The 14,534-nt window shown below is 47.5% G+C and overlaps 1 protein-coding gene across 3 annotated transcripts in view; it reads left to right on the plus strand.

Moving 5' to 3' along the window:
- MID2 (midline 2) overlaps positions 1-14,534 on the plus strand; it is a 329,458-nt gene that overhangs the window by 261,593 nt on the left and 53,331 nt on the right. For all 3 annotated transcript variants that reach the window (XM_037908993.2, XM_037908991.2, XM_037908992.2), the window contains 3 exons: positions 2,923-3,071; positions 5,363-5,490; positions 7,069-7,212. In XM_037908993.2, the coding sequence (XP_037764921.1) occupies positions 2,923-3,071; positions 5,363-5,490; positions 7,069-7,212 (421 nt within the window). The remainder of the gene's footprint in view (positions 1-2,922; positions 3,072-5,362; positions 5,491-7,068; positions 7,213-14,534) is intronic.

Consider the following 14,534-nt stretch of genomic DNA (forward strand, 5'->3'; position numbering starts at 1 on the left):
AAGCAGCCAGGCACCCGTCCTTGGTTGCTCTGGTGATTTCCAGGCGGTCTCTCTCCTTGACCACTCCTGCTAAGTAAGGCACTGTCACGGGGGTATTTTACGAAAGCAGGATGGCTTGGCAGCGGGGGTGGGATGGGGAGCTTTTCCCACCTAGGTCAGTGGTTCCCATGCAGCTGTGGTTAGCAGTGACTGAAAGTTCTTGCTCCCTGATGGCTGCTTCGCCTATGGCAGCACGTTGCACTCAAGCGTTTGATGGGACAGTGCCCACATGTGACAAACTGGGGCACTGAGCAGCAGCCTTATGAACAGCCTTGTCAGAGGCCACGTGTAAGCTAACGCCTTCTCATGCTTTCATAAATATAGGGGGAGGGTAGAAACCTTTATGTATGCAGTAGCATAAAATTCCTGCTTAGCTTCTCCCTCAGTCCGGAGAGGGAGCAACAGAAGAGAGCAACAACAAATCCTTCCCCCTCCTAGATTTGAAAGTATCTTCTTTCCTCATTGGTCCTTCTTGTCAGGTACCAACTATGTTATTTGAACTGCTTAACCCCTTACAGGTAAAGCAATCCAGTTCAGCTGCCAAGGAGGGATTTTATGCTACTGCATACATAAAGGTTTCTACCCTCCCCCTATATTTATGACACATGCTTAGACAGGTCTCTGAGGTCATGGGAGGGGGGGCACATGGGCTAGGGCAGGGTGAGGAAGGCTGGAGGCATTTCTGGCCATGCTGCACCCATACTGTGGATAGCGGACTTCAGTCTGTAGGCTTGTTAGTTCCCCAGAACCAAATGTACCGCAGCTGCAGCCATCTCAGTGTCCTGAGACATCCATGTGCTCTTCAAAGGTGGCCTTGAAAAAGTTAGGGACTGGCACACTTTCCTGGCTAGCTGGGCAGCAAAGGGCAAGAGAAGGTTTTCATCAGGAGACAGTTTGAACCTGTCCTTGAGAATAAAGCTGTTTTCATGGAGATTTACCATTCTGGGCATCACGTAGGTGGCTGGTTCCTTGGGTGAGTGCACTTATCACAGCTAGAATTTCTCCACTAAAGAAATGTGTGTGTCACCCTGGGGCACTGGAGTGGGTAGAAGAACCATTGCCTCACCCAACACATTGCAGATCTCAACATCATTCCCTAGGAGGCCCTCACCTGAGCACAGTTCTGAGGTGTTTCTGAGAACTTCAACATGACATTTCCCTGAGTATGGACTCCGGGATTTGATCCCATAAGAAAAACTGTTCATTTTGGTTTCATTGCGAACCCCACTGCCGCGAGGTGCCCTCGGTTTTGTCACCATGCTTTGCCGAAGAAAGATCAGAGAGATGATACCAAAGAACCTCCAACATCAGTGCTGTGAATTTTTGGTTCATCAGGTAAAAAGAATGAGGAGTACTTGTGGCACCTTAGAGACTAACAAATTTATTTGGGCATAAGCTTTCATGGGCTAAAACCCACTTCATCGGATGCATGCAGTGGAAAATACAGTAGGAAGATGTATATACACAGAAAACATGAAAAAATGGGTGTTGCCATACCAACTCTAACAAAACTAATCAATGAAGGTGGGTTGTTATCAGCAGGAGAAAAAAAAAACTTTTGTAGTGATAATCAGGATGGCCATTTCAAACAGTTGACAAGGTGTGAGTAACAGTAGGGGAAAAATTAGCATAGGGAAATAGTTTTTACTTTGTGTAATGACCCATCCACTCCCAGTCTTTATTCGAGCCTAATTTAATGGTGTGCAGTTTGCAAATTAATTCCAGTTCTGCAGTTTCTCGTTGGAGTCTGTTTCTGAAGTTTTTTTGTTGAAGAATTGTGACTTTTAGGTCTGTAATTGAGTGACCAGAGTTAAACAGCCAATAAACACACTTAAGGAATTCCATGCCGAAAAAGCTGAATTGCTGGTAATTGTTTTCCCTGACAGTACTGGATTTCCTCTTATTTGAACTTTGGCTAGGGAACAATATGACTTCCAAAATGCAGCAAAGACTTTGAAGCAGGGAATGGTGACAAGTTAATTGTTATCTTGCCACTTAGAAATGGGCTTCCTCATATCTGAATGGAGCTTGGTGCAGAGTGGGATTGACTGCTTTTGAGATGTCTGTCATTCTTTGTGCATGCTCGTGTCTGATCATGTTTACAGCTGGTTGAGTTTGCATCTGATTCCAGGTGTCACAGCTTACTTCCCCATCCCATGTTATTGCCACATCTCACCCCCTGGTTGCAGTTACAAAACCATTTGTGACTGAAACTGTAATGCTTTCCGAGTGCAAGTCTGAGACGCGCACTGACTGAGCTGCTCTAGAGAAGCGTGAGGTTTCCTTTTACTGTGCTGACCTGCTTTCAAAGAAGAGATTCGTTCCTAAATTAGGGCCAACTCGAAAAGGGGTTACGTGAATGTCTTTTTTGTGTGTGTGTGTGCTTAAGTAAAGGGAATGAGGTGAGATTTAAGCCCTCAGAGTTTGAAAATGTGAACAGTGAAGAGCAGCTGCATCACTTTTGATCACAGAAGCCTTTAGAGCAACCAAGAGCCTTTTTCCCAGGGCTTCAGTCTCTCTGTTCTGTAATCTAAATGAACATGGAGAGTGCACCTTTAAATTCTTGTTAACTCTCTCTTCTACAACAAGCTGTTCGGCTTGGAGGGGCCGGAGCACAAGAGTTTTACTCCTGCTGACTTTCATTGAGAAGCCTCCTCTGCTAGGACCAGTGCTTTCTTCTTTGGTTTTACAGCAGTGCCTTTGATGTGCTCACGGGACACTGCAGAGGGTAAGCCACTGGGGCAGCCTCTCCGTCAGCCTTGTCCTGAACAAGGCAGCTTTAGCCAGTTGATTAATAAGCCCAGTTCCCAGGGCTCCTTGCTGATCTTCTTCAAGTGCTGTTTTCTGACTGTTTTTTGTTTCCCCTCTGCTCCTCTCTCCAAGGTTATGAAGCTGAGGAAGCTGGCCCAGCAGGTAGCTAACTGTCGGCAGTGCCTGGAGCGCTCCACGGTCCTCATCAATCAAGCAGAACATATCCTGAAAGAGAACGACCATGCACGGTTCCTGCAGACTGCCAGGAATGTGGCCGAGAGGTGGGCTTGCGAGGCGTTACCGGCCAGCCAACTCGGGTTTGAATCCCCAGGAGAAAATGGCGCATGTGATTTTTTGAGTGGTAGAAAAAATAGCTGTCTCAGCAGTTCTTAGCACAGACCCTTATCCCTTGGAAGCTCATTTATCCTGTGAGAGTTTTCCCTCAACCCTGCCTGTTTTCTGACTCGCTGAAGCATCTTTATCTACTTACTAAGCACCACAGCCACAGAAGTGGTGCTCACAAAGAGTACTCTTGCCAGGTATCAAAGTGCTTTACAGTGGTACAGCGTGCAGCATGGCACAGGGCCACCAGCAAATTGCATGACAGGTGCAGGAATTTGAGAATGGCCGGTGAGAGTAATAGGTGAAACATTGAAAGAACGGTGGCACTAGGGTTCATCTGCTGAATAATTATTGGTCACGGTTACCTCCCTTTCAGTTCCACTAGTGGTGGTTGTGTCAGCCGCCCTCTGTGCTGAAACACCAGGAATTGCACTGAGGACCTCCAGAGCTAAAAGCACAAGCTGCTACTGTGTGAACTAGAGTCAGGTTCTTTAGCTGGGGCTGTAACTGGCTCATATCCTCTGTGGACTGGCCATAGAGGGGAAGCTGTAACATACACTCACTAGTGGGTGTAGACAGGGCCCCAGGAGATTACTGGATAATCCAGTCCAACCCTGTTTAGAGCTGACTGGCACAACTCAGTGCTGAAAACACTGGTGGGTGCTGGTGCTCTAAGTCACACCATTGCAGCCACCAGGGGAGAGGCAGCAGTGGCAGGAGCGGCTCTAGGCACCAGCAAAGCAAGCACGTGCTTGGGGCGGCACATTTCCAGGAGCGGCATTCCCGCCACCCTTTTTTTTCTCCTGGCCCTGCTCAGTCAACCAATGAGCCCCTGCATGGGGCGGGGCAGTGGGGTCAGTGCTGGGGTCCCGGCCCGGGGGCAGTCCCTGCCCTGGCCCCCCGCTGCCGGGGAAGTGAGGCGATGCGGCTCCTCCCTCCCGCCCGCCCCGACACATGTGTCACAGGCGGCGGAGGAGCCAGAGCCGAGCGGAGCGGAGCCCAGGATCGGGGCAGGACCCGCGGGCAGTAAGGGACCCCTTGCCCCGGGCAGCTCGGCGCTGGGCGGGCGCCCCTGGTCCGCCCCCGTCCCCAAACTGCCCCGCCCCCCAGCCGCTCTGTCGGTTACTGTCCCCTCTGCAGGGGTAGGGCCGGGTCTGAGATCGGGCTGGGGGCCCGCGGTCGGGATGTACAGCCCCGAGCACCTCACTCAAAACACAGCTATAGCATTACGCATTCTTTTAACGTTACCAGTATCAGTGGCTTCTGGTGAGCACAGTTTCTCAAAACTGAAATTACTAAAAAATTATTTGAGGTCCACCATGTCTCAAAATCGTTTGTCAGGACTCGCATTACTTTCAGTTGAAAGTACCATTGCACAAAATGTAGATTTCACTGAATGATTAAAAGATTACGCAAGTATAAAAACCAGAAAAATTCAGTTCATATAAATTCTTTTAATTTATGAGAAACTGGGCGCACCGGAAGACACTAACATTTTTCATTACAGTGTATAGTTGAACCCAAATTGTTTGCAATTGTGATTTTGTTAAAATTAAATGAGTACACTAGTAGGAAATTGTTTTATTTCACTGACTACAGATTCTCTGTGTTCATTTTTTTTATTTTAAACAATCAAAAAAACCCATTGCAAAGTGAAAACGTGTAAAAGCCAAAAAAAGGGGGGGGCAACATTTTTTTTTTTTTTGCTTGGGGCGGCAAAAACCTAGAGCCGGCCCTGAGCAGTGGGAAATATTAGCAGAAATGTCCTAGTGCAGACAAGGCCTGTGAGAATCCTCACTAGGGATCTTATCAGATGTGGGGTGCCACTCAGTCTGGAATCGCGAATGTCCAGCTGGGACAACGGGAGGCAAGTTGTTCAGAAGGTGAACATGAAGTGTGAATGGAAGCATGTCCTTCCTTGGAAGAACAGGCAGCGCTGTCGCTTAGGCAGCCCCATCCAGCCCAGCATAATGTTTGTGATTGTTTCAAAGAGCAAAAGGAGGATGCTTCTGTCACTAACAACAACAACAAAAGCAAGCAAAGCCACCAGGCCCTTCCCCAGGGGATTGCTGCATTGCTTCCCCAGAGAAGCTGCTTTCGGTGATGGTTTTCCTCCTGGCATGTTACATCACTGTAAGGCTGTTTGCGCCTTTTTAATCAGCAATCTAACTGCCGGCTGGGTTGTCCAAACACACCCTAATGTATATTGATGCTCTTTTCTTTCTTTCAGGGTCGCCATGGCAACTGCATCCTCTCAAGTGCTGATACCAGATATCAATTTTAACGATGCCTTTGAAAACTTTGCTTTAGATTTTTCCAGAGAAAAGAAACTGCTGGAGGGGCTGGATTATCTAACAGGTTTGTGCTGATCCTGCTTTCCTAACACATGCTGTAACCTTCGTTCTCTCAGATGAGGTGGAAAGTATTTTAATATAAATTACATTGTAAGTTGTTCTCGTCTTTTAAACTGCTTGTTGATGCTGTAACTGGGCATGGTAATGGAGCGGCCAGTCTTCAGTCCTTGGGCTTTTGGTATTCAGGCATGTTCTTAGGGTGTCTGTTTCTGAAATTTGTTGCAATTCTCTGCCCTTTCTGCAAAACCTCTGAGTCACACTCTCATCCCCAGGCTTGAGTACAGAATCCTCCTTCTCGGACCCTTCCCATCACTTCTATCCAGTCAGCTGCTATGGCCATCTTCCATCTGACCATGTGACCACCCCACCCCACTTTAAATGCTTCCCATGGTTCCCCTATTTCCACCCCATCCAGTTGAAGTGTCTCACTTCCAAGGACCTTCACAGTTCTGCCCCTTCATATCTGCTCTCATCTCTCATCACATTGGCTGCTATCTCCTACTTCCCCTTTCCCATCTCCTCTGCTTCACCAGTGGTGCTGACGTCCACCACTTTGCTGAATGCTGGGAATGACCTCCCTGAAAAAATCCCTGGAATCTCCTTCAAACCCCACTTCCTGCCATACTGCCCACAGGAAATGAGCAGCCCATAGTACATTTGAAAAAAAACCCATTTAACGTGTAATATATTTTGGTGTTTCCTCATTGCTGCCCTTTATATGTGTCTTGAGACCTTAAATTGCAAGCTCCTTTGGACGCAGATCATGTCTACCTTTGTGTTCAGACAGCACCTAGCACATCTGGTCTCTGGTCCAGATTTGGGTCTCTGGGTGTGACAGTAATACACATAAGAATAAAAGGTATACCATAATGCAAGTAATAGCAATGAAGGGCTACTCCCGTCCTGATGTGCTGCAGTCCTTTTTGACGGGTTTTCTTCTACATTTGAAGAAAGTGGGTGAAAAAGCTGCCCATGTAGTGTATCGTATCTGCAGAGGGCATAGCCTCAAGGTAGCACACAGAAAATAGCCGTACTGCCGTGGCCACACTGCTATGGTGAGCATGCTAGCTCTGCTCAAGCTATAATGAGCACGTCTACTTGGGCTGGAGTAGAGACATACCTGCGTTTCTTTACAAGGCTACTTAAAGCTGCTGAGGAGACAAACGCACCAGAGAAGCTAGCTGATCTTTGGGTCCATCTATCACATTTCCGAGAAGATAATATAAGAGGAGAAATATCATCTGTGTCCAGAACATTTATCAGATAAAAAGGTTGTTAAAAAATCAGTGCCAATCAGACGCAGGGCTTTAATTAGCGGCCTAAGCCTTCAATGTGACCACATTAATCATAGATCTCCTAGCCTTGTCCCTCTTGCTTGATGCCTCAGCCCTCCCAGGAGCCTCCGTTTTGCACCATGGAGCCTCCATTTTACTCCAGCAGTCACTCAACAACACATAGAATTGGTTTTTCTGTGCAGTGTCTGTGCTCCCTCCATATAGAGACTGTCTCCATTATGAGGTGTCACTCAAGTGGATGTAAAAACCCCTTACTATCTCTACATTGTCATCTGTCGCCCATGCAGCACCCAATCCACCGTCTGTCCGAGAGGAGCTTTGTACGGCTTCCCATGACACCATTACAGTCCACTGGATCTCGGAGGATGAGTTCAGTGTCAGCTCCTATGAGCTCCAGTACACCATCTTCACCGGCCAGGCCAACTTCATCAGTAAGTAGCCATTTGCTTGCAGTGAATGCAGTGTTGCCGTGAAGAAAGTAAAGAGTGCATCACCAGGGATCATAGTCCAGTCTGGCAGGAAAGATGCCATCGGTCAATATCAGGAAGGGTTCAAGGGCTACAGCAGCATTGCAGCTCCCGTATCAACTTGCCAGAAACCTTGAGAGCTGTTTAACCCCCAAAATTAGTTTTGGTTAGAAACAAAATTTTGCTCTGTTTTTGGTTTTTTGGGGTATTTTTGGAAGTCCAGTGAAAACAGCATGTGGTTGTGATTTCTCCCTTCCTCCGCGGCATTTGCAACCCAGCCTTGCCGCAAAGGGCTCATGCACAAGCGCCAACAAGGGAAACTGGCTAATCAATTTTCACTCTCCAAGTTCAGCAAAACGGCAGAAGTAAACAATCAGTGTTAACAAGACAAAAGTAAATGAGGTTTCCCCTAAGGACTGCCATCTGAGAATGAAGATGGGGTTAACAATCCAGGCAAGCATGTTCATCTTTTTTTCTTAATGGGAATTTTAGCTTGACTGTCTTTATAAAGCATTCTCTGCATCCCGTTTGTAAATGGCTTCTGTGTGGGTATCCAGTGTCTGGGGGCGGGGGGATGGGGAGGAGAGCAATTTAGAGAGGATTCCCTGCAATTTTCACCTTCCTCCCTCCAGGCTCTGCACCTGGGCCACTGGTCTTTGGCTGAGGAGGGTTGCATGGGCACTTTCCACTAGGGCAGGCTGCAGATTGACACAGTGTGTTCTGCCCACTCCCTGGGGACTGAATGTTTTGCCACCTCCCCAGCACCCCACTTCCAGTCAGACTGGGGTCCAAACTTGGGACCCAAACCTGGGCCTCTCACAGCCTGGTGCAGGGCACTGGGGTTGCTAACCCACAGCAGTCTCTGCTGATTTACCATTAATACTGCTAACACTTTGCACTCATATACCTATCAGTGGGGAATGGTTTACCTGCCCCACTGAGGAAGGCAAGTATCAGCCTCCTGTTATGCGTGGGGAAGCTGGCATTGAAGGGAAGTCGATTGCCGAAGGCCACGTAGGTAAACAATGGAAGAGCTGGGGTTGGAGCCTGAGCTGCTGTCTACCATGCTCAGTCCTTTAGACACCAGCACCTTGGGACAATCTGTAACAAAGAACTTGCCATGCTGTTGGCTACTGTTTTAATCAAAGTGCAGCGAGAGAACAGAAGTTCCTTTTCCCTCATTACTTTTTTAAGGCCCCAGGACATGTATATTCCATTGCACTAGAGCTTGGTCACTCCCCATTCTCCCCCAGCCCCTGTCCTATTTGGGTAGCATAAATAAACCATGGAAGCTTTGGGGTCTGGCAGTTAGCAAGCTGGCTTGCCCAGGAGAAGTGGGAGTTTGGAGGAAGCTGTGAGAAGAGGTTAGCTGAGGACACGCCTCAGGGCAGTAATCGAAATTATTAAGGAGCAGAGAGGAACTTTGAAGTGCAGTTTGTCAACTCTGTGCTTTGGGGGTCCAGAACTGAATTGTTTTGTGCTGCATTGAGTGTCCAACATCCTTCAGTTCACTGAAGGATCCTCAGCATTAGCAAATCTAATCTCTCTGGTGGCTGGTCATTCGGGGAGCTACCAAGAGACATGTGCATAGCAACACGCTCACATAATTCCCTAGGATTATACAAATAGGACAAAGCTGGTGCTCAGTGAGCTGCAGGCTAAAAATGAAATTTGTTTTATATACCCCACACAACAATACCAAGAGAAGTCTTTAGGTAATTCTTTCAGAAGATGCCTGTCTTATCTAATTACTTGTCAACCCCACTACACATTTGCTTGGCCAGGAATAAGATTAAAGGAACATGGGGGGCTCTTAGTGATTGAAGCCTGTCAGCACGTAATCTCTTAGTAAATGGGCTGTGGTCAAATGGTGAGGAATCATCAGTGCACACTTCAGTTCCCACCCCATCAGCAAGGACTTGGACAGTAAGCAGTGAGTGCTGGCTCTCACATGGCAGTAGCCTGAATGCTGCAGTAGCCATGCTTTGTTAAGGGCTGTCTTTACAAGGATTCCACAGGGTTGTAGCCACCCCCAACCTTGCTGCTAGAGCAAACAGGGTGACAACTATTTTCATTTGTAACTCAGCCCTAACCATCTGTTCTGGGGTGAAAAATTTGGAAAGCAGCACCGCAGCCTGGCTGAGATCTCCTTGAACATGAACTCCTGGTTGTGTCCTAACCAAATATTTTGTTTTCTTGGGTTTGTTGACATATTTCGTGCAATTCACCCAAACTTGTCATATTTATCCCTACCCTGTTTTATACCTAGTAGTGAAAAAGAGAAGGTGTGTCCCCTCTACACATGCTGCACCTAGAAAATAATTAAATGGGAGGGTTTTTGGTTTTTTAATCTGAAAAATATTTTCATAGTGTATTTAACAAATGGCTCCCAGGACTCAGGAAGTTCATAAAGGGATACAAAGTCTTCCACGGGATTTACTGTTATGTATTTGCATGGCACAATAGATGGGCGTGGGGCTATTCAAACCTAGAACATGAGAGAAGGCAGGCTTGTGAATAGAAGTATTTTAAAAAGACATTTTGTGTCCCAGGACGCTCACTGTTTGCAATGAATAAGGACCAAGAGTGGGGACACAGCAGCAGAAAAGGGAAGAGGAGAACCCCACCATAAATTCTGGGAAGGGGATGCTGCTCTTTGACACCATTGTTTTGTTGAGACAATAGATTGTTTCTGCTGATTTGTTCTGAATATTTCATCTGTTACTGCTGTCAAGAGCTAGATATTCTGTAATTATATTAGCACTGGAACAGATGTTAATGGTGGGGAGATCAAGTCCTGCCCAAAAAGCTAGTAACCCAGGGTTTGTCTGCATGGTACGTTAGTGCACAGCGAGGTGGGCTGTGAATCTAGAGCACCCTAGCTTTCCATGCAGTAACGTCCCTTGTGAACACTGCTACAGTGCACTAACGTGTGCAGTGTGCTGTGACAGACTGCTGCGTGAAGTGGAAGCATGCCATCCATGTTGTCATTATCTGATGGCTGTCCAGTTGCTTGTGTAAAATAATTTTGGGGCTCACGGTCCCATTTCATACAGCCCAGTTGTGCTGCAGTTGGAGTCAGGGGAGCAGGATGAAGCCCCTAGGGGACACTACACACGTCACAAAACCAGGCATTGCAAATGGCACCAAGTCCCCTAGTTGGCAGCCTCAACAGAGAAGCCAAGGACTGAGGAAGCCATTGAAAGATAGCTCCGGAGGTGGGTGCTGCATGCCGGGGAAGTGTCAACAGACTTTCCCAGCCACTGCCGCTGCAGGACCTGCTCTGAGGTTGGCACAAAATAGACTATCCTGTAGAGCTGTCAGTCCAGCACCTTTCCCCAGCATTGCAATCACATAATTTAGATTTTTTCTCTGACCTCGCCGATTTTACCCTCTAGTCTCGGATGCCTGCCTCTGATTTTGGAGTACCTCGCTCACCTGCATGGTGGAGTGTGCCCTAGGGTTGGTCTGTTACTGTTCACCTTTGTCTCTTGTGTAACAATCTCTGCCTAGCAGCAAAGCAGTGGTTGTAGTTTTTTTTCCTAGCGTCTCACAGCACCATGCTAGCCTGGGTCAAACAAAATCAGACAGCACAAAGGAACATCAGAAAAGGCAAATCTGGGCTGGCTGTTCTTCTGATCAGGCTCCAGATACAGCAAGTCTGCTGTTTAAAATAATTGTCTTTACCATTTCAAAGTTTGCATCTGACATTAGCTAATATTAGAACAAAAGTCCAGTCACTAGTCAGAATTTCTTCAGACATCAGAAATCAGCTGAAGTCTTGGCAATAAAGCAATATGCAAATTGCCTTGGGGTTAAAATTTAACAGACGTGCTAAACATCTACTTGATTCCCCTGCCCCAAATTAAGAATACCAAACAAGGTTATTGCCTGCTCTTTGCTAGCACCATTGATTAGCATTAAGAAGACTCAGTAAATTACAGACTGATGAGACCAGAGATTCAAAACGGTGGTTGAGATGACTTGTATCTTGGTCATTATTCATCATCAGAGCTGATAAAAAACTGGATTGTAAACAAAGAAAATGTCATTCTTTTGATTTTTACAGATGTGTAGGTGGCAAAAGTACAGAGCCTTTAAAGCCAAGAGATATTGATTCTGCCCTCCAACACAGTGATTCATTTCTCCAGTAGCCGGACTCGTGTTCATGGCATGAGGGAATATGTGAATTTTCTCATTTTAGAACATTGCCTGCCTCCCCTTTCAAATATGATGTCAAAAATTAGTAACAATCTGAGGAAGCAGGTACAAAGTTCCCATGACAGTTTGTGGAGTTGGTTTTGAGAGGGCTCTGGTGAATGTCCCTCCCTTGATATCAGAAGTATTATGCATGTTCAAACAGGAAATTAAGCAATAACCACTTATCTACATGATCCCTTTCCTCCTTCAGGAAGGTATAATGCTTGGGCAGTACGAGCCGTTCCATACATTTCCAGAATGTCCACATTTCTACGTAACAGCAACACTGACCAGTGGTTTAGCACTTGCTTCTTTAGTCTCTTGAACATCTATATAAGGCTCTCAGTGCACCTCACAATTGTTAATGTCTTTACCCAGACCTGCCTTTCTGAGGCAGGGCAGTGCTATCATGCCCATTTTACAGATGGGCAACTGAGGCACAGAAAGTGATTTGTCCAGGGTCATGCAGGGAGTTTGTGGTGGAGCTGGGAATTGAGCTTGGCTGCCACTGGGCAAGCCTTCCTCTCAATAACTTGTTTTCCAGCAGATATTATTTCCTCTTCCAAGTCAGGTCATTTTAAAGCTACCATATATTCACATATGTTCAGGGCTGTTCTAAAGAGGATGGTGGACAATTGGTTTCCATGTTCACTGAGGGTAGGACAAAAAGGACTCAACTTAGTTTGCAGCAAGGGAGATTTAGGTTAGACATTAGGAAAATCTTGGAATCCCAATCACTGGAGGTTTTCAAGAACAGTACTTCCAGCACTGCATGTTTATGATTCTGTACTGAATTTGTTCTTCAAAGAATCAGAATGGGTTTCTGACCTGACTGTTACAGAGAAGGTATTTTTCTTCACTGCAGCTTGGACACTGAGGTCGGTGCCAAAGACCTAGAATCTGGTCTTTTCTCCTGGTTACTGAGCTGTGTGGAGGGGGGAGGATGTGACAGGGACTGCGAGAGGAACAAGTGCCTCTGATTCAAACACTCTGTCCCAAGCACCTCAGTGAGACTCAGCGGTGGGAAGCTTTTGTCTCAAGCTATTTCTAGAGCGTCCTTTGGCTGCACGGTGATGACAAGGGGGTGAGAGAAATGTCTCTTAATGCAGGGGAGGAGGAGAAACAATGTTATGGTAATCCAGCTGCGGGTAGGTAAAATGCATACTGTGTCAGGCTGGCCCACCGAGTCGTCCTGCTAATAAGGGGAAGCAAAAAGTCCTTCCTCCTGTAGTGGGGTGTCCAGCCCAAAAGGCCCAGGGGCCACAGTCAGTACTGAGGGGCAGGCTCTCTGCCCTATCCCATGTGGCTGGCACAAAGGAAGCAGAATCCAACCTGTGGGAGAATCAAGGACTCCTTGGCAGGGACTCCTTGGCAGGCATAAGGCTGCTGTAGACGCTTCCTTTTGCCTCCCTCCTCCCAGCATCGGTGCAAGGGTGGGGAGGGGGAGTGGCTGGACTGCGCTGTGCTTTGGCTATTCCCAGCCAGTGTACAGTCCTGTGGGGGAGGGGAGGGGAGCATTGCCGGCTAGCATCCACTAGAGCAGCCCCTGCGCTCTAACCTGGGCCAGGGCAGGGCTCTAATGGCTGTTGGCACTCTCAGTTTCTCCTTTCTTTCCCCCTGTGGAGCTGCATGGGGGAGGAGATCTGTCCTTTACTAGGCTCTGCCCCAGACTGAGGCAGAGCCAGTCGGGCTCTTCTGCTCTCCGTGAAGCTCCCACAGCCGGCAGCGATGCAGGTGGTAGAGCCGCTGGTGCTGCTCTCCTCCCTCCGCTGGGATGCAGCAGGTGGCCAGTGCGGTGCGTGTGAGCAGCCGCAGCAGGGAGTGGGCCTCAGGTTCTCGCTGCACTCCCAGAGCTGCACCTGGGGCTGCTGGCAGTTGGTGGGAGGTAGCGCCCGCTACCTCCTCCCTGTAGGGACAGGGCTGCTTCAAACACTTCAATATAAACGTCGCCAGCCCTGGCTCAGGGAGGCATATTCAACTCACCCTCAAAGGAACATTGTCTTTTCAGATCAGTTGCCTTAGAGGGGCACAGCTTGGCAGACACTCCTGCTGTACTATACAGAGCTCCCATCTTACTAAGCAATTTCAAAACAGCTGGGATTCTCCCCCCAAAAGACTCCAATTAAATAAAAAGAGGAAAGGGGGCTAAACTCCAGGAATTACCACAGAATTACCAGCAGCTTCCCTGTTTTGTACTTATAGCTGATCCGCAATGAATTCTACCCACGAGCACCTGGAGGAGCTCTGTAAGCCAGCTCCTCAGCTGGCGTAACTCAGTGTGGGGCCTGTGCTGGTTTACTCCAGCTCTGAGTCTGCCCCAGAAATGTGCTACTCAGGACGCAGTTAGGACTAATTCAGAAAGAAACTCCCAGCATGTCGTTAGACGTATTTAATGAAGGCATTTCCCAGTAACAGTTGGAATGGGTACAATGCAAGTGATTTACAGCAGAAGGTTTGAACCGTCTCCTTTCGCCAATGAACTCTCCTGGCTGTGGAATCCCTTGTCTCAGTCCCTGCAGGGTACAGTGTTCAATCCTTTGGGAAGGAGCTTTTAGGAACAGAGTAGAGGCAGTGCAGACTAGTGCCAAGGGCCAGCTCCAAGAGCCACACTGCTCTCCAGGGACCAGGCTGACAAGAGAGGGTCTGGGTCTTCATTAGAGCTGGTTGGGAAATAGGCATTTCTCCCCATGGAAAATTTCCGCAAAAATGAAAAAACAAAAGAAGTTTTCATCAAAATTTCCCATGGAAGAGTTTGGCTTTTAAGCAAAAAAAAAAAAAAAAGCCAATATCTAAAATATTTTGAATCAGAAATGCTGCTGTGGTGCTTCACGGGAGTTGTAGTTTGGGTGCCTCATGCTCTCATTCTCCTCTATAGGCTGGGCTCACCAGTCAGACTGCATCTCCCATGATTCAGCATGGTTCCATCATAGGAGTCCCTGGCTGTGGTGCATCATGGGACATGTAGTCCAACTGGGGGGGAGGCATAGAGGAAAAAGGGATCTTGAAGAATCAGAACTACAACTCCCATGTAGTACTTCAGCTGATTATCCAAATCAAAATGTTCTGGGCGTTTGTTTTTTCAATGA

This window comes from Chelonia mydas, chromosome 9 (genome assembly GCF_015237465.2).
Source record: "Chelonia mydas isolate rCheMyd1 chromosome 9, rCheMyd1.pri.v2, whole genome shotgun sequence".
NCBI lineage: Eukaryota > Metazoa > Chordata > Testudines > Cheloniidae > Chelonia > Chelonia mydas.